This window comes from Myotis davidii, unplaced genomic scaffold, assembly GCF_000327345.1.
Source record: "Myotis davidii unplaced genomic scaffold, ASM32734v1 scaffold1471, whole genome shotgun sequence".
Classification (NCBI taxonomy): Eukaryota; Metazoa; Chordata; class Mammalia; order Chiroptera; family Vespertilionidae; genus Myotis; species Myotis davidii.
This window is the reverse complement of record NW_006284003.1, coordinates 801,203-818,564: the sequence shown is the minus strand read 5'-3', so window position 1 is coordinate 818,564 and position 17,362 is coordinate 801,203. Positions and strand designations below refer to the sequence as shown.

Here is a 17,362-nt window from a genome sequence, read left to right as displayed (position 1 = left end):
ATGCATAAAAAGCCAAACTCCTTAAAAAAAAAAAAAGACTTCCTTCTGCATAAAGAGATATATTTGCCCCATCAGTCCCTGTAGCACAGTTTTCAAAACCATCCTGTCAAAAATACAGTAATACAAGACTAGCTTTAGTGTCACTAGCTCACACTGCTTTCCATGGATGTAGGCCACCTTTTTGTGATGGGAACTGTATCATGCATTAAAAGTTATCAAAGGCTGAGTCTAGCGTATTGGTAGGCTAGTGGCACTGAAGCGCTTTTCACAATCTCAACATACATTTGAATTGCAACACACAGATATTTCTAAAGAGTATTAACTAGTGAACCCTCTTATTATTAAAAAAAAAAAAACAACACAACTACTTACAACCATTGAAGAAAAAAATTGCAACAAAAAAATGTAAAAATTGACCGTCTCCAACTTGTCCCCTTTACTATTAACAATATAACCAACAGATCTGTGGCACGGACACAGTACAAAGAGTTGTCATGGCAATGAGTTTGGCTGATGCAAAGGTCATTGTGCAGGGTCAAAGGGCAAAATCAGTGGTCCATGTTACCCCCCAACTGCAGTGCTCCACCCCACCCACACAACTTTTAAGGAATTAGAAAAAACAGGGGAACTAGCAGAAAGTGCAAAATATGAAGAAGGCAGCTTTCAGCTCCTTCAGCGTGGAATAGAACATTCAATTTTGAGCTTTTCCTATTGAATAGCCTGCACATTCAAAAAAAAAAAGTTTTCTGGAGAAACCCAATTTTTTAAAGTCCCGGAAGCATGCAGCTGGTTAATGTTAACAAAAGACCTTGACAGGAACATGTAAACTATATTGAATGTCATGCTTGGGGCCTATCTGCCAGCAATATCATAGAGTTGTTTCATTAAAAATGAATACTGTACACTGAATATGGGAGAACTTTCTGCAGCCTTCATCGTTTCACACAGTACCTAGATTTTAAATCCAGGGGAAGCACGGGTCCTGGTGTCCCACCGCTGAAGATGTCCCTGTGCAATCTCTTTTTGTTGAGTCCTTATGAAGCTACAAGTCACAAACCCACGATTCTGCTCCCTGAGGACACGTTATGTGAGACACAGCACTGCTCTCGCTGCCTGCCTATCCTGATTGCTCTGTGAAACTTCACCTTAAATACCATCCCGTGACGACCACGAGAATTTCTGCTAAAGGCCGTGTAGACTAATAACAAGACAGTGGTACTGCTGACATTCTGAAATGCTCTGAAAACCAACTTTCCCAACACTAAATACAACAAAATAACCTTCATAAAATATAACTTTTCTCCATTTACACTTTTTTAAAGGATTAGTACCCTATGCTTTTCAAGCACAGGCATCTGTGAAATAACTCCTAACATGGACAGATTTCTTCTTTTTAATACATAACTTAAGAGACTGGAGAGTTTTAACTCAAGTCCAGTCTCCAAACAAGGAATATTCTTGTTTACTTTAAAAATGGAAACAACATACCGTTCCATTATAATTGTTAAAAAGTTAGCTTTACAAACATGGGCATTTTAATTTAAAAAAAAAAAGTCTTAACAAAACTATACAGTGTACAAATTACTGTCTACAAGGTAGGCGGTTCTTTAAGAAGACCTTTCGCTCTTCTTGCTACTTGCAGCTTCACAGATTCATTCACATATTCTTTTTTTAAATGGAGCTGCCCACCCGAACATTACCCCATAACTATATTGCTATCATTAAGATTTTTTGCCATGTCTTTATGTACAGTCTCCTTCACTGCCTTTCACTCATTATGTTCCTTAGGCAAGCCTCCAACGCTCATGTCACTCCAGAGGAAACACTTCAGAGGCACTGCGAGTAGGGGGGCGCAAAGCAACACAACAGAAGCGGGACACACAGTGCCACAGAACCAACCGGGGCCTGGAGACACCGCCCCCTACTGATGCCCTTGGGTGACCTTCACCATCCTGAAGCTCTGCAGTTTTGGGTAAGAGAGGGGCGTGCAAGACCTGCAAATGTGGGGCCCTTTAGTCAGAATATACTTCCTGGTAAAAGAGGAGGAGGCCGAAAAATGGGTGTAAGACCATATATCTAGTAGTATTTTTTTTAATAGTTGTATCTCAAAAGGAAAGGAGAAAAAAAAAATGGATTCAAAATAATAGCAACACTTGACTAGTCCTTTGTATTCAAGAGGCAGGCAGGAATACCCACAGTGTGTAACTTCTTTAGCTGGAACTGCTCATTCACTGGAAAAATAGAGAGCGAGTCTGCTCTGAAAAAATAGTGCGTGTCCTGGGAGGTTGACGTGTTCACCGAACAGGTCAAAGATACATGAAGAACTTGGCTGAGATGGTGCAGGGCAAGTACCACAGAAATGATTGGACTTACTTCGGACGTGCGGTGCTGGGGTCCCGCTGTGCTATTCAGCATGTGGGCTATCGATACCATTCTCAGGCCCATGAGCATTGTTCCAAAGTATTCATTATTAAATGATATGCTGTGAGAACAATGGCAGTTTATTTTATTGGACCATGGCCTGGAGGAAGGGACTCTTCAAGACAGCCCACCAAGTGTCACTAATTCTAAAAGATTTCCCTTCTAGTAATGGATTGCCTCCGTGGGCCTGGGCGAGGGGGGTAATAAAAATAAAACCAGTCTCTATTCACCCTCTGTGCCTCAGGGGAAATGAAATCAAAAATATGTTTGAGGTACCATCCCTTTAAAAAATCCCATCAGCATCTAATGGGCTTCATGCATCCACAGGAAAGTTAATCCTTAAAATTCTCCATTTCCCTTCTGCTCTGGTTCTGTTTCAAAGGGCAGGTAAAATGAAAACTTGACAAGATTTATCTTTTTGTTCCTTAAAAAGTGAACTTTGATTTTTAATCTGTAAGTCCAAATACATTTAATAATAGCCACCCTCTGTGTAAGCTTCTGGATGTCTAAAAAAGAAAATTCCAGCGCACCGCCATCCATGGGAAGCGGCGAGCCACAGGTGAATCCTGTCCTATTGTTAATGAAATGAAAAAATGGGGAGAAGTGGCGGGGAAAGACTATGGGAACATTCCCTCCAGCCGCAAGGACGTGTTTTGTAGGAGAAAATATATGGATTTATTAAACCCCCAAAGTGTAAAATATCCGCTCTGTGGATGTTTCAACAAATATCGTTGCCATCTATGAGACAGGCTCACTCTCCACTGTGGATCTGAAACTCAAGAGAAACTACTATCACAAAAGAAAAAAGAAGAAGAAGATAAGACAATTTGTTTTAAGCCAAGTCTGCCTCCAGGAGAACATGTTGTGTTCACTTGCTCTTACTGTTTGGGTTGTTAGGAAAAACCAGAGATGAGTTCAGCTTGCACCCCAGGTGGGAAGTTAGAGAAGGGGGAACCTGTGTAAGTTGAAGCTTGTCACAGTAGGCAGAACAGTCGCTTTGCAGCCCAGGCCCATCTCAGGGTGCACTGCTTCACAGCTACACTGTAAAGTGTTACAAATCCTCCCACCCACCCCAGAATATATATATATATGTATCTTAAAAAAAATCCCCTGTCCATCTCTCAGTACACAAAAGGACCTCATCACACTGCAAAAATAGCAGTACCCACTTTGGTCAATTAAAACAAACAAACAAACAAAACAAAAAAAAAGCATACATTATTTTTTTTTTAAATCTGTGTACTTACCTATAATAACCAATACAGCTAAAAGCACTACCTACATAGGCAAAACTTGGTATTGCATAATTCGTATAAATTTGAAACCCCTCCCCCCAAATATTAATTGGAAGATGAAAAACATGAAAGGTTAATAGAAAAAACACCAAAATACTGAAAATATTGCTGGTCGATTACAATTTTTAAGCGGCAACTATACACAGCCATGATATGCTTTATAAATGTGAGATAAAGGTATAACTGTCTAAAAAATCCATGATGTCACACATTTTTCTTCGTCTGGAGTACAAAATATTTTGTCATAAAAATGGTAAAGATTTAAAATGATAATAAATGCAGCAAAACAAGTGTCGTGATGTCACTTTTTCGTGTTTTTTTGTGGTTTTTTTTCTTTTTTGTATTTTAGATTTCAAGGCAAGGCACGTAATGTGGACATTATATCTTCGTGCAAATTAGGATTACTGGAAAGAGTATTTTTAATTGAAATTTTAAGAGACATAGAGGCAAAATGTGTCTGCCCATGCACACTACAGATCTGTCAATACAAGAAATTTGTTGAACAAGGCTAATGTCCGAAAGCACCATGCAAGTTTTCAGCACCCTGATTACATGTGTTTTCTCAAGAGTGCGTTTCTGTATCCTACACCCTGGCGTTCCCAGTTTGTAAACTGTAAGCTTTACCCTTGTGACATGGATTTGCCTGCCTCTGTCTCTACGATGCAGATTTTATAGAACCTTTTGTACACCCTATGGGTTCTTGATGCAACCAGTAATTTTAAATAAATAAATTCTACCTCCAAGGAGGCTGCAGCTAAACCAACATAAGTGCTGTGTTTCCATTAATTTTTTTTTTCTCAAGCACATGATTTGTCTTGATTTAATGCATTTTTTCCATGCCCTCAAAAACTGAGGGGAAAATAAATTCGTTCAAAATTATTTTAAATTCTTTTTTAATCCCCTCAATTTAGAGTCCAAGGGCTGAAGGACTTATAATCATGATTCCCCTTTAGATATAAATTTATAAATTGCACTTGCCTCTGTTAAGTGTTTCTTTTGTGGGCAAAATATTATATTAATTTTTACTGTTGCATGCAGAGATAACACTTCACCTACATAGAGGCATTTCTTCCATAGAGCCTTTGTGTTCAAACTGTGTTTTTTTTCCTTTTTCCTTTTTTTTCCTTTTTTTTTCCTTTTTTTTTTCTTTTTTAAGATTTCAAACTGGGTTAAACACTGGAAAAGGCTGGGTTAAGGGCCAAAATTTAATAAATCTGTACTGATAACTAAAGGCTACAGAGATTTCATATATTCTTTTAACTTTTAGAAATCAGAGTGCTTATAAAATGGCTGGCTCATGGCTCCGACACCCAGCACCTCTGATGCCGCCTTCCTAGCCTTCGTTGGTGAAATAACCAGGAATAGTGATTCCATGCGTAAACAACAAGATTACTAAACCAAGAAAACTAGCTTATCATGCAAATATTAAGGCATCTAGAAAGTCAGTTAAAATATATTGTCATAGAGACAGAACATCTATTTCCCAGCGGACTTCATGTAACAAAGGCTACGTTGCAGGGGCTGCGATCTACCATCAGTGAAATATCATCGACCCTTTTTTTATGTCATTACAGTTTCAACCTTAAGGGAATTAGTGATTGTAAGTGCTGCAATTGCTGGTCTAATATCTTCTTTCTTCAGTTTCCTTCCTTTCTCCATTTCTGTTTGTTTTTATTTTGTCCAGTCTTCCTCCTTTCCATTTTTTATTTTTTTTTAATTTCATAAGCTGTTGTTGTATTTCATCCTCCCTCAGTTGCTCGTTTCTGCTTGAAGGAAAGGTTCTCCAATTATGTTCAAACCGTAATTTTGGACATTTGCCGGTAGGATGGGTGTCCTGTTTGATACTTGGAAAGGAACCAAACTAGCCCAGGTACCAGGACTGTTGACAGGAGAGGGGCAGGAGGGAAGGAAGAGAAAAAGAGAAAATACAACGTTAAAATCTACAATATTAGAAACATAAGTTCCACAGATATCAAATGACTACTATAAACTTTTAAAAAATTATAGCTTAATATGAGATAAATGTACTAAATTATTTATTTTATAGGTATATACACCACATGGTCTATTGTTTTCATGGAAGATAAGATTAATTGTAAAGCAGAAAATCCTCATGTCAGGCTCATACATAATTGCTGAACTCTAATTGAGGATATTCTTCCTAAAATATTTTATCTACTTTAATGTAAGTACAATATTATTTTCTTATTTTAAAAAACAGAAAGAAAGCAGCAAATCTACAATGGTAGCAATATAGTTTGCCAGTTATATGCTGATGCACGAAATTCGTGCACAGGTGTGTGTGTGTGTGTGTGTGTGTGTGTGTGTGTGTGTGTGTCCCTCAGCCCAGCCTGCACCCTCTCCAATCTGGGACATCCCTCTCACAATCCAGGACTGCTGGCTCCCAACCACTCTCCTGCTTGCCTGCTTCATTGGCCCTAACCACTTCTGCCTGCTAGCCTGATCACCCTTAACCACTTCCCTGCCAGCCCAATTGCCCCTAACTACCCTCCTCTGCAGGCCTGGTAGCCCCCAACTGCCTTCCCCTGGTTGCCTGGTCACTCCTAACTTCCCTCCCTTGCCAGCCCGGTCACCCCCAACTGCACTCCCCTGCTGGCCTGGTCACCCCTAACTGTTCTCCCCTGCAGGTCTGGTTGCCTCCAAATGCCCTCCCCTGAAGGCATGGTTGCCCCTAACTGTCCTCCCTGCCATCCTGGTCAGCCCCAACTGCTCTCCCCTGGTAGCCCAGTCACCCCTAACTGCCCTCCCTTGCCAGCCTGTTTGCCCGGAACTGTCCTCCCCTGCAGGCATGGTTGCCCCTAATTACCCTACCCTGCTGGTCCAGTCACCCCTAACTGCCCTCCCCTGCAGGTCTGGGTCCTCCCCAAACTGTCCTCCCCTGCAGGCCTGGTCCCTTCCAACTGCCCTCCCCTGCCGGCCATCTTTGACCCCATGGGGTGACCATCTTGTGTGTTGGAGTGATGGTCAATTTGCATATTACTCTTTTATTAGATAGGATCTTGTTTTACTTTTAATTCATAAGCAATTCAGTGATAAGATGGGCATCAATTTTTTATCTGCCTATCAGTTGAATAAAATTGAAAGCTGTAATGAAAGTTATTTCTTCTCTCTTACAATATAAAAAATATATATTTTTCAGGAAGGCCAGTGCATAATGTAATTTGAAATGCTGACACTGGAAGCCTGGGCCTTCCCTGCCCCTCCCCATCAGTGATGTTACCACATCGGAGCCCTCTGGGTTTGGGTGTTTGAAGGAGTGAGTGGGAAGAATGCTGGAGGGAGTAAGCAGATGAGATTCTAGCCCCTTCCCAAACAACTCAGGTTTCACCTATGTTGGGTCTGAGGCCGTTTAAGAAAAAAGTTTGAAAACAGCTATGTAATTGCTACTGGCATAATCTCTTTATTAAAGAAGTATCACATGAAGGAAAATAAAACCAGGTCTATATATCACAAAACAACCCCACACCATGCATTTGGGGTATTCCTAATCCGATGTATTGTTTGTTTCAACACTCAATTCAGAATGAGTGTCAACTAAATAGCAGCTGCATAAATCATCATGAACCAAGGAAATATTAAACTGACAATTCCATACCCAATTTTGTCATGGTCTGGCACGGGGACCTAATTTCAAAGTTTTAAATTTCATTTACTATCCTCTACTATTGTAATCATGAGGTGAGATGGATACTATTATCGTAGCTATCAACCTAGACGCCCTCATTTCTTAAATATTTGAATTACAAAAGTACAGAACCTTTATGCAGTATTGACTTCAAGGAAGAATTTTGTCAGCAAAAGAAGAAATAGAAATAAAAGCTTGGATTTTTAAAAAGAACTTGATATATAACTTTCTTTTATTCTGGTGATACTTTATACAAAATGTGACTTATTGCTACCTGTCTAGGTGCATATTTCTGAGTTAATATTGCAACAAAAAAAAATTCACAACGACCTTTTATGGTCAAGGGATTTTATGATTAGACAATGAGCTCTGTGATAGCAGTCCATCTCTTTTTGTTCTTCATTTTATATAGTACCTAGCACGTGGTCAATTTTCAATAATTTTTTTCATAAACCAACAAATCAATTAAATGCTCCAAATCACATCTATGTATTCTTGAAGAGTGTTGCTCATAATTACATCTTTTCAAGACTACATTGTGATTTGACCCCTATAAAAAGAAAACAGGCATCTCTAAAATTTAAATTAGAGATGTTTACTATTAACAAAAAAAAAATTATGCAGGAAAAATTAAATAGTAATTCAAACAAGGAATAAGTCCAACTAAAAAGATATGTCCTCATTATCTGCTAAAAAATCATCATTCTAAAGAATAAGAGTAGTTGTTACTATAACCTTTTCTAAGAGATTTAATTGTTTTCACATATTCCTTTTTTCCCACACATATCTTCAACAATTATTTCTGCTTTGCACTACTGATTAGGAAGAATGTTACATGACAAACCATGGCACTTGTTTTCTCCTTAATTGTACTTCCACCACACTTCACTACACAGTACTATTACAGCATATATTATTCCATATAATCATAATCTATATCTATGATAATCTTATTGACTGAAAGGTAAGTTCTGTAAAGAAAATGCCCTTGTCTTATCAATCCTGACAGAGTCTAGCCATAGCTGATGTTAATCATTTCTTAACAAATAATAAATTACAAAAATGGACATCCATTATTTTTTAACCCAAAATAGGAAGTGTGTATGAAAAACAAAATAGACTAGCTCCAACTGATAATCATTGACAGTAACAGACAATGTCAGCAACAGGCTCATCAATAAGAGTCCCAAATTATAGGGGCTCTATATAGAGATTGCTATTTTAGAAAAATAAAATATTAAAGATTGAGAATAGATGTGACTCTTTAAATGGAGAAGTCTACCTACTAATGCCAGGAAAGACAAGATATCAGGGTGAACTATGCAACAGCCTTTTGATTCAGTTCTTTAGAAGAGACACATATTACTGTTCTTTGGAAAAGTCTCAATAAAAATAAAGTGATGCTAGTGACTAACAGGATTCTTGTTGTGAAATATCTAACAAATTCAATTTAGATGTTTATTTAAACCTTTCAAACCTCCATCCTACATAATGACCATGTCAAAATTGAAGTGTGCAATCAATACTGTTTATGAACCTTTGGGGGGAAATAAAATTCAAAGATTAACACTACGCAGACCCCATATATGAATTTTACAAGTCTCTTAATGCCAATTTGTAAGCTAAGTTCAGAGCTATAAGGCACAGACAATTTTAGAGCTTTTTGGTATACCCATTGAAAAATCCAGTAAAATGTATTCAATTATAATAATAATGTAAAGAAAAATGTTTTGACAAAATACCCTAGATCATTTAATTTTGAAAAGAGAATGCCTCAAATTGTATAGTTCTTCAGGTAAAAAATAAAAAAGAGTGATTTTTTTACATATCCAACTCTTTCTATGTAAATAAATGCCAATGATCACCAGTATGGATAAAATAAACACACTTATTCATATTTATCTACATATAGGAACTTGTTATATATAAAATGCTTAATAATTTTAATAATTTTAATTCAGAATGGAATTCAATATTCCATAACCTGTGTCTCTGTCTACTAAGAGACATGAGAATTTAATTAAAAGATTTCAAAATATTCAAGGTCAAATTAAACTACTTCAGCAATAAGTATATCTTCAGGCATATATTTAGACAAGTCATGCATTTACTTTGTTTAAATTACATTTCCATTGCCAGATCACCATTTTTTTTTTATTTTTTTTTTTGGCAAACAGAAGATGAGCATGACTGAAAGTTAAAAGCACATCTTTAGAAAATAAAGACCATGCCATTAAAAAAAAATAAGGACTTTGAGAAAAATCAGGTACAAAAAGAAGCAAAGATTGTGACAGTGCCTTAACACAAAGCAGAATTCACCCGAATGACTTCAATGACTTCTACTCTATATGTAGAAAATTTCAAAAGAAAAAGAAAGAAGAGAAGAGAGGGGAGGGGAGGAGAGGAGAGGAGAGGAGAGGAGAGGAAAGAAAGAAAGGAAGGAAGGAAGGAAGGAAGGAAGAAAGAAAGAAAGAAAGAAAGAAAGAAAGAAAGAAAGAAAGAAAGAAAGAAAGAAAGAAAGAAAGAGAGAAAGAAAGAGAGAAAGAAAGAAAGAGACATGTCTGACATCATGGATAATATTTTTACATTCTTCTGATCAAATGTGTGATGTGGCTATCCCAGAAAAGGAAGAATCAAGCAAACAAATTATTTTGACCTTAAGATGCATTAATGTTAGTTGATGGTCCTCCTTCAGTTTATACTGATCAGACTACCTCTAAAACACTGTGTTTCTTCTAGGCATCACTCTTCAAGAGAAACAAACTCTATGCCATTTCTTTGGTGAAGAAAACTACCAAATAATGTCATTTGAGGAGCAGCTAAAAGGAGACAGGAAGACAGGACAGTTGAGTTGGAAAGAAATGTAGACTTCTGTCTGGTTCAGATGGATAAAATTAATTAGTACAAAGAGATAAACTTTCAGAAAATAACCATGCTGCGGGCCTATTACGAGCAAGGTGCCAACTTCAGTATTTCACATATGCTATGTTACTTAATTCTCTCAATGAACTCTTGAATGTGCCATCATCAGCCCCATTTCACAGATGAGAAAATGGAGACTTAAAGAGCTTAAGTAACTTGCCCAAATTTACCCACCTAGACCTCAGATATGCATCAGTTCTGTCTGACTCCCGTGGAAGTCAGAAATTGACCTACTATTAGAAAGAACATTTGAACATAATTTTCTGAAGGCAAAGGGAATTTACATCAAGAGACAGGGAATTTCCCATGGCCCACACAGCTGGATAATAACCTAGCTAGTGTTGCAACAGACTTGTATATAGAATACTTGGTAGGTCCGGGTGATAAAGCAACACTGAAATGTAATGCATCTGTCTCCTCTGAAAACAAATCTAGTTGAGGTTCTATTAGATCAGCGGTTCTCAACCTGTGGGTCACGACCCCTTTGGGGGTCGAATGACCCTTTCACAGGGGTCGCCTAAGACCATGGAAAAACACATATTGAATATATAATTACATATTGTTTTGTGATTAATCACTGCTTTAATTATGTTCAATTTGTAACAATGAAAATACATCCTGCATATCAGATATTTACATTACGATTCATAACAGTAGCAAAATTACAGTTATGAAATAGCAACAAAAATAATTTTATGGATGGGGGGTCACCATAACATGAGGAACTGTATTAAAGGGTCATGGCATTAGGAAGGTTGAGAACCACTGTCTTAGAATGACCCAATTATGAGGATTAAGGGGGAAGAAGACACCCACTTCTTCCTTTTGAAAATGATACGCTATTTATATATTTTGTATCCTGGATAAATTGGATAAAATAGTTGGTCTTCACATCTACAAGGAGTAAATAGATTCTATACTTTCAAAGGAAAAAAGAGAAAAATTGCTCTGAGCATGTCAACATTAGATGGTTGTGATTTTTAAAAATTATGACCAAAAAGGATTGGGCCCTAAACATTTAGCTCAGTAACCACCCAAGAACTATGGGATGCCAAATATAATTACATGAAGTTGTTGGTTGAGTAAGAAAACAAAGTCAAAAGCTTCAGTTTAACTATTAGTCTTAGATGATTAAAAACAATAAGAGCTATTTCATGAATGGCAAAATTTCATTTACTACTCTGAGTTTATCTGATAATAGGTTGGGCAAAATCTCAGAGGGAAGTCTGAATTGGGTAGGGAGAGATTAAACAAAGAATTTATATGCATATATGCATAACCCACAGACACAGACAATAGTGTGGTGAAGACCTGGAGGAGGGTAAATGGGGGGTGGTGGAGGGGATCAATGGGAAGAAAGGAACATCTGTAATACTTTCAACAATAAAGATAAATTTAAAAATCATTGTATAAAATGTCAGAGTACCTTGTATACTAATACTTTTCAGTAATAAACATCACTCACTCAAGTTTTACACACTTATTTAATCATGATATTACCATATTTACTATGAAGACAGAAAGTATTCTTTCAAGAAGCTCACAAAAAAGATTATAGGAATGAAGCATAAGTAATTATATCTATTCATACATTCCTCAATTGTATCAGTAGCCACATTACTTATATAGATAGCAATAAAAATAAACAATGGCCCAGAAAGCATGGATAATAAATAAAATAAATGCCATCATTTAAAAGAAGGGTTTGTCTTTAATTCATTTGCACCTGTTTCAAATATTCCCAAGAAGGAAAACGTTTTACTTCCTTGGCTAAATGCTACTAATTGTATTACTATAATATTAACTCACAGATATTTGTATCCCTCCCAAAATGACCAATAAACACTGTTCCCTATTAGTAGCTAGTATCTGCCTCCAAAAAAATAAAGGCAGATTAATTAAGTATGAATTAAGTTAGAAACCATGCATTCCTGGGTTGTATAAGTGTACATACAGACTGCTGCTGATTTCAATATAACAAAAAGGCTGCGGACAGCATCTTATGAAAAATGCTTACTCAGACCAGTGGAAGAAATAGATGGGTAGTATTTAAGTACCCATTTATTTAAGAATTATTTTTCTATATTTAAATAGATTAATAGTTCATTAATGTATAAGAACAGAGAAAGTGATATTTCATACACTAGTTGCTACAGCATTTACAGTGTGTGTTAAATAACAGCGCTAGCCACTGCTTCACCTACTTTAAAACTTTCAGTCTTCAAAACAAACCTATGAGAAAAGAACTGCTATGTTTCAGATTTTACAGATGAGGCCATTGAAGCTAGTACTGCTATTAAACAGTAAAACCCAGGATTTGAGCTCGAGCAGTGTAGTTCTAGGATCTATATTCTTACCCAGTATACTACACTTTATCTCTTTCGTGAAACATACTTCACTTTTATCACTGGACAAGCATTTCTATTATCCCTGAATTATATATGAGATTCTATAAATTATGGTCCACATCACTTAGACACACTGCAATTCCCTCGAAAGTATAACTGTTGACTTCAAACTTCAACACAAATAACTGTATATTATCCAATTCCGGATTCTTTTCAGCCAAGTGCAATATTTGCCATTGCATATGTGTGTACAGATGTGACTGCATGTCAATAATTTGCTTGTTGAGAGACACTTTGATGAGACTAGTCTCGTAGTAAGATTATACAAAGTGCTTTACACAGATCTTGGATTTCTTCGATTTATTTCCCCCATTTTTAAAGCTCATTATGGCCATCTGAACGAGCCTATTTGCATGCAAGATGATTTCTAATGATTATTACTATTTGTAATAATCTGTATGGGAAAGCTCCCCGGCCAGCTCTTACCTGATCTGCAAAGTACTCTTGTGGGCTCTCTGGGAAACACCAAACAGCATAAACTGCAGGTGGCTCCAGGAATTATTCTAACTGCAAGCAATAGCACTTCATAGTAATGAAAGAGAAACGTATTTGTTTCTTAACTAAGTAGGTAAATAGCCTTCTTTATTGCTCCTCCTTGGGGAACAATGCTTTTGAAATAACATATCCAAACGGTAAGTTGTCAAAGCTCATTAATTTATATTCAAATGTTTCGGACGTGTTTTGTTTGGTTGGGGGAGGGGGGAACACTGGATTTGAATGTTAACTTTACCATGTGTGAGTACTAGCATCTTCTAAGTAAAATGATGGCCTGTGCCCGTGGAATATTTTATCTAAAGAAGAGCATGGGGCGAGAAGAGCCTTACGTACGGGACACGACAGCTAAGAGTTTCATGTGCTCATTGCAATGACTGCCCTCTTTTAGTAAAAGCTCTTACAAAATCCCTGAAGATCGTTCAACAAGGCAATCTATAGACTTAAAAGTAATAAAGGCTTATTTCCTGAAAATGTTTACACGGAAGTACGAAAAATACCCTTCCCCTAAATAGGCCAAAGTAAGCAGATTTGTAAAAAATAAATAAATAAATAAAAATGATGCTTGTTGTTTTTCATGTTTCAGAACTGAAAATGAAAGAGAATCATCAGGAAGATGACTAATTGAAAATAAATGACAGCACACACACACACACACACATACATATGTAGCAACTTCTGCAGCTGTGGGAGGTTTCAGACAATTAAAAATATAGAATTGTCAGGCTCCTGGGACTTATTCGATCTCCTGCCCACAGCGGAGAACGCTGCCTGTGGATTCTGTCCCCCTCTGGTCTTCGTTCCAGTCTCTCACTGGGCTCCTTCTCAGTGCCATTGTCACCAATGCTACAGCTCCCTCATTAGCACATGTGAGTCCTCAACAGCAGACAACGTTCTCCACAGAAACGGAGCTCCCTAACAGTGCCTTTCACTAGAGAAACTCGCCCAGGAAATGCCAGGAGAAATGTTAAGTTTAATAGAAAAGCAAAAAGCGATTCTTGCCCAAATGTTTTTCACTTAAAAGCTAAAATCAGTGTTGTTTGGCACAATTTCGCCTCTAAACGAAAGAACGTTTTGTCTCGTAAAGAACTTACTTGAAGTATAAAATCACAAGTGATCAAGGAGCTGGACATGCTGTTTTGAATTACGCCTGCTCCCCTGTTCACATGGGCAAGAAAAGTCTGTTTTCTCACAAAACGAAAAGTAAACAAAGGAGGAAATAATTGTAGTTTTCTACAATTTCTGATTGATCAGAATACGTGTTCTTCAATTTCTTAAACGTAAGGCGGCTCTGCCTTTTCTTTTTGCCTTTGGTAATTTGTTATTATGGTTATCTCCTCCGATGCTTTATGGCTTCAGTCAACAGGACTGAAAATGCACTGTATCCCTACTCACAGCACCAGCACACAGGACGATCAGAAAAGGTAGGTTAACAACTACATATTGCGCTGGTGGGAGGCTGACTTCTCGGAGCCGGAATCCAGATGTAAATACAGCACTTCACATCAAGCCTCTTCAAATAAAGGGCGTGTTGACTATACTCCTTTCATCGCAAAGGGTTAATCAGCACGGTTTACACTGGGGAGTTTTCTGAATCTCGCTCCTCCCTATCCCGTCGCGCTGCCAAAAATCATCTGACAGGAAACGTAAGATTAAGTTTGTCCTACCTAAGCGAACAAAGAGTGCTCTGAACAGGCCACCGGTTTACAGCAGAGCGGGAACTTTTCTAATCCTGCTGGAATCTGCAGCGCTGCTCAGAAAACATCGCGGCGAAAGTTGTTTTCTCTCCTCTGACATCTTGTCTCTGGCTCATCTCATTTGGGTCACACTGAAGATCCTGCGGCATCTCCCGTAAAGGTTAACTTACAGCTCCAAACATAATCATGTGGAAAATGGACATTATTGATTCCTATGGTCCATTGTTCCCCTATCCTAAGTCCCTGAAGTTCAAGTTCAATCTGGAATTACATCATGTCTGGTTTCTCCTGGTTACCAGACGGCTTGAGACGTGACCACAGCCACAGAAAAAACAAACAGCCTTCTTCACGCTTCGGCTCCCCTATCGATTCAAACGTAAACTTTTTTTCTTTCTCTCAAGTATGCTTCAAGTATGGAGCATGGTTAATTTAGAGATTAAGTTCCAAATTAGATTATCTAATGGCATCTTAATGGATTGCTGACCCATTTCCTGTGGGATGGCAGCATGCAAGTCTGGCTGGAATACAATTAATTTCTTAGGAAGTGTTCTGAAGAGTTTCCTAGATAAAAAGGAAACGTTGTGTTGTGCAAGTCTCTCTGTATAAATGGAGAAGTTAGGCAAAACTACAACAAATCCCAATGTGTTTTTCAACAGCCAGAACACAGATATTGCATAGGGGTGAACACCATAAAAGATCATTTTAAAGAATGGTAACATTTTTATTTTTTATTTCATAACAGGTGAAAATAACTTTGATGAGAAAGGAGTAATTCTTTTAAATCAATTATTCAAACCTAAACAGCGTCGCCAGGGAGCAGAGCAGCCTGGTTTCCACACAATGGCCATGTGCAATTTTGCCTTCTGCAATTCCCTTCCTTGAACCAGAGATTCTTCAGTTCATCTACCTGATCAGCGTTTCTATCATGGTCCCAGAGTGGTGCTAGGGGCCCAGAATGGTGCTTAAAAAGTTGAGCATTTTGAACGTACTTTAGAGCTGACAGCTGAAAAGGAAACTCAGCACTCTGAGAATAAAGCTCCCCCCAGGAACCCCAGGAACAACCCAGCTGTTGTATTGTAGTTATGTGTCAAGATAACAAACTGAAAGCAGGAAATGCTAACTAGTAAATTCCTAGGGATGGTCTAAGTGTCATGTCGAAATAAAAGTTAACTCTTACTACTACCTATGGATAGGTCACATACTGCTCTTACCAGACAGTACCACATGCATATGTGTACAGCCATATATATACATGCATGCATATGTACATGTGTACGTACACACATGTATACACATACGCCATATACACACATGCATACGCACATACACATCTATTTATATACACACAAATGGTTTGCAAACCTATATTGAAGATGATTTTGTTTAAATATTCATTCTTAAGTCATGGAGAATGTATATTTTACCAAGACATAGCAAGGTTCAGGACAGTGCTATGTAAACAGGGCTATATGTATGAAATGAATGCCAGTACTCCTTCCTTTTTTTGCCTTCCCTCTCCTGACCAAGCAGACCCAAATAATCTTTACTGGCTGCTAAATTTCTCTTGGGAAATCAAGCAACTCTCTAGAATTGCAGTAATAAACGACAATTTCTTACAAAAACATGTGTAAAGTGACTACAGAATGAAGTATTCAACTCATAGAAAGGAACTGCTAACACATGTAACATGTAAAATAGCTGATAAAAGTCTCTTTGGTGCCATTCAATTATGGCATCAACAGAAACACAAAAATCCTTCCAATTATTTCAGTAAAATCTTCATTTATTCATTATTTCGGAGGCTGAGCAAATGGTTTGTGTAAACATATCCTTCAGTAACACGCGCGTGTTTATTTTAGCCATCTGAAGGCCTCTTCGATGTTTATACAAGCAATCAGACACATACAGCCACTCACTTGTGGCTTTGCCTTTTCCTGAAAGGGGCGAAGGGGGAGCAGAGGGAATGAAACAATAAATCTAGTTTCTCTTTTGCATAAAGCACTCCCTCCAATGTTTTAAAATAACGTATGTTTATATTATTCTTGGATTGTCCCTCGGCTTTCTTTTTCATTCAATTATATTGCTCTTTTATATTCCATAGTACAAGCTATGTTCTGGCTACAGTTTCAAGAAGGAAAGCCAGTTAGGGAGTTAACTGCTGTATTTGTTTATACCCACATAACTCACATATGCAACAATCTAATGTATCCACATTGGAGGACAACGCACAGACACAACAGTACCCTTAGGAACGACAGACGCAACTCATCACCTATTCCCTGCCTAAGCCCTCATGATTCAAGCAGAAGTGAGCCTTTGGCCCATAGATTGCACTCTGGGTTAACTGTGATACCCGACCTTTGGGCTAGACAGAAAAATTCACACAGGTGCAAGCAACACACACACACACACACACACACACACACACACTCACTCACAAAATTCTAAGGTCAAAACAACAAAACACCTTCGGTTGCAACC

General features: G+C 37.7%; 1 protein-coding gene across 3 annotated transcripts in view; it reads right to left on the bottom strand.

The window, feature by feature from the left end:
• Positions 1 to 25: 25 nt before the first annotated feature.
• Positions 26 to 17,362, bottom strand: part of NFIB (nuclear factor I/B) — a 228,158-nt gene continuing 210,821 nt past the window's right edge. For all 3 annotated transcript variants that reach the window (XM_006754228.2, XM_006754230.2, XM_015568157.1), the window contains one exon: positions 26 to 5,595. In XM_006754228.2, coding sequence (XP_006754291.1) covers positions 5,466 to 5,595 — 130 coding nt within the window. In that variant the 3' untranslated portion in view covers positions 26 to 5,465. The remainder of the gene's footprint in view (positions 5,596 to 17,362) is intronic.